Source organism: Saccopteryx bilineata, chromosome 1 (assembly GCF_036850765.1).
Source record: "Saccopteryx bilineata isolate mSacBil1 chromosome 1, mSacBil1_pri_phased_curated, whole genome shotgun sequence".
NCBI lineage: Eukaryota > Metazoa > Chordata > Mammalia > Chiroptera > Emballonuridae > Saccopteryx > Saccopteryx bilineata.
Genome location: NC_089490.1, coordinates 114684507 through 114686844, shown reverse-complemented (window position 1 = coordinate 114686844; position 2338 = coordinate 114684507). Strand labels below are relative to the sequence as shown.

At 50.6% G+C, this 2338-nt stretch overlaps 1 protein-coding gene across 1 annotated transcript; it reads right to left on the bottom strand.

Annotated features, from left to right (window-relative positions):
- Positions 1–365: 365 nt before the first annotated feature.
- On the bottom strand, positions 366–1037 carry H2AJ (H2A.J histone). The gene has a single exon (XM_066264537.1). It carries the CDS (start codon positions 921–923, stop codon positions 534–536), a length of 390 nt encoding a protein of 129 aa, XP_066120634.1. The 5' UTR covers positions 924–1037; the 3' UTR covers positions 366–533.
- Positions 1038–2338: the final 1301 nt, after the last annotated feature.

Genomic DNA, 2338 nt, shown 5'->3' with positions numbered 1-2338 from the left:
ACCTTTTGAAAAGTATGGCCGCAGAGACAACTTTCTGCGCAGACCAGCTGGGTCCCATCGTCTCCTTCCTAGACTGGTTTCTAAACTGCCCAGGCAGGGAAGGAGAGCTAAAGCCCTGGGAAGAGGCTGTAAACATAACGCCCCCAACCCCACCCCGCACACCCAAACCTAATCTACCTTTCCTTTGCCTTAAAGCAAGCAGGGCGAGATCCCAACTTTGCTCACCTCCAAGCCAAGTGTGTTCCTTCTGGTCGCCCTCATCTGCCCATAACGCCGTGAGAGTGACCTGTGGACCAAAGCCGACTCGCTGGTACCTGCTCCAGAGGTCTCGGCAGGCCCCGCGACTACACAGCGCTCTCAACCACTGGATTTTGACCGACTTTATTGGCCCCCGACCCTGGTGGGCCCCTCGCACCCCACCTCCCTACTAGGTCACGCCGACCCTCCACGACCCAGCATATTCAAAAACACTGCGGGGAGGCGATGGAAAGAGCCTTTGATCGGGAAGCCAGCTCCCAGTGGCGGCATCTGGGTCACTTGCTCTTCGCCTTCTGACTCTCCGTCTTCTTGGGCAGCAGCACGGCCTGGATGTTGGGCAAGACGCCGCCCTGAGCGATGGTCACTTTTCCCAGCAGCTTGTTTAGCTCCTCGTCGTTGCGGATGGCGAGCTGCAGGTGGCGAGGGATTATCCTGGTCTTCTTGTTGTCTCGCGCGGCGTTGCCAGCCAACTCCAGTATCTCCGCGGTCAGGTACTCCAACACCGCCGCCAGGTACACCGGCGCCCCAGCGCCTACTCGCTCCGCGTAGTTACCTTTGCGCAGCAGTCTATGCACTCGGCCCACCGGGAACTGCAGTCCTGCGCGGGAGGACCGGGACTTGGCCTTTGCCCGCACTTTGCCGCCCTGCTTTCCGCGACCAGACATGTTCACCTCTCGCCTAAAACTCCAGCGACAGAAAATAACCCCAAACGATCCCGGTCCGGGTATAGGAATGCAACGTAACACACCGGAACTGCCTCTACCAACACTTTGCTGCCACCAGGCAGTTCCTTACCATTGGACGCCGCAACATTCTGGGCGCCGGTACCTAATGATAGACAGACTCCGCTCCCAATTAGCACTCGGGCAGGGGGACCGCCTTCTCCAGCTCTCTCCAATCAAAAGAGCATACCTCCATTCTTATTTACATAGCCGCCCGTCAGGCTCTGTTTTGAGGGCTCCTTGAAATTTATTGGATCCTGATATTTCAACGACCACTCTGGAAAATAAAGTCATAAGAATTAATGAGCCACGGTTAGAAACATCCAGAAGAAGAAATACTTGGTCCACAAGTACGAAGAGCTCAAGAAATGAATGTCCCTTGACCCGGGTCAGGGCACATTCAAGAATCAACCAATGACTGCATAAAGAAGTGGAACAACAAATCCATGTTTCTCTCTCCCCTTTCTCTTTCTCTCAAAAAGCAATTAATTTTTTTAAATAAATAAGTTGTCTTAATAAATAAATACATAAACAAATGTCCCTTGAGTTGGCGTGCAGTGTGTCAGACATTGCTGTGTCCTCTAGGCCGATTTTCTCACCATAATACAGCATCCTAGCCAGTAGTTATCTTAGTCTAGAGCCCGCATATATGGTCAGCACTGGTCCTCAAGCGAAATAACACACTCTTTACTGAATTCTGCCTGCCCAGTGCAGTGTACAGTGCTTGTTCCTTTACCAAGTGCCTGGCCTCAGGTAAACCCAGAGGCTCCAGCTGATAACCCAACACTGTGAGGAGCCCGCTCCAAAAGAAGCTTCATATGGACTTGGCTGTCTGAACTTGAACTAGACCAGATGATACTGGGCTCCCGCACAATTCTGTACTGCACAGGCTGCCAATCTTGGTTTTTAAGGGCTGTGGAACTAGAGTGCTAGAATAGACATGAATGCTTCTTCCTTCACAGAGGGCAGAAATAAGCTCAATTAGTCAAAACTTAACATCTCTTATTTTTGAGGTTATGAGCCCGAAAAGAGCCTCTAGATTCCGCAGAGGATGCAGGCTCAGCTTAGTTGCTGAGGCTGAAAATCTTGGCCTTGGCATTAGCCTACTTGGTCAGAGCACCTCAGATCACATCTGCAGGAAGACAATGAGGGCCTCCTTGTAGACAAGCACAGAGGTAGATGTGGTCATGTAAGACATTCTGGTGATGCTCAGATGTCATGAAAAGACTAAAGGAAAAAGAATGGCAACTGTCTTTGCAGAGCCATAGCATTTGGAAAAAAATAAATTCTTTTTTTTATTATTATTAGAAATTATTTTCACCTGACCAATGGTGGCACAGTAGATAGAGCATCAAACT

What these genes read in the sequence shown, in the direction of transcription:
- H2AJ (XM_066264537.1), bottom strand. Translation starts at nt 923, where the DNA reads ATGTCTGGTCGCGGAAAGCAGGGCGGCAAAGTGCGGGCAAAGGCCAAG.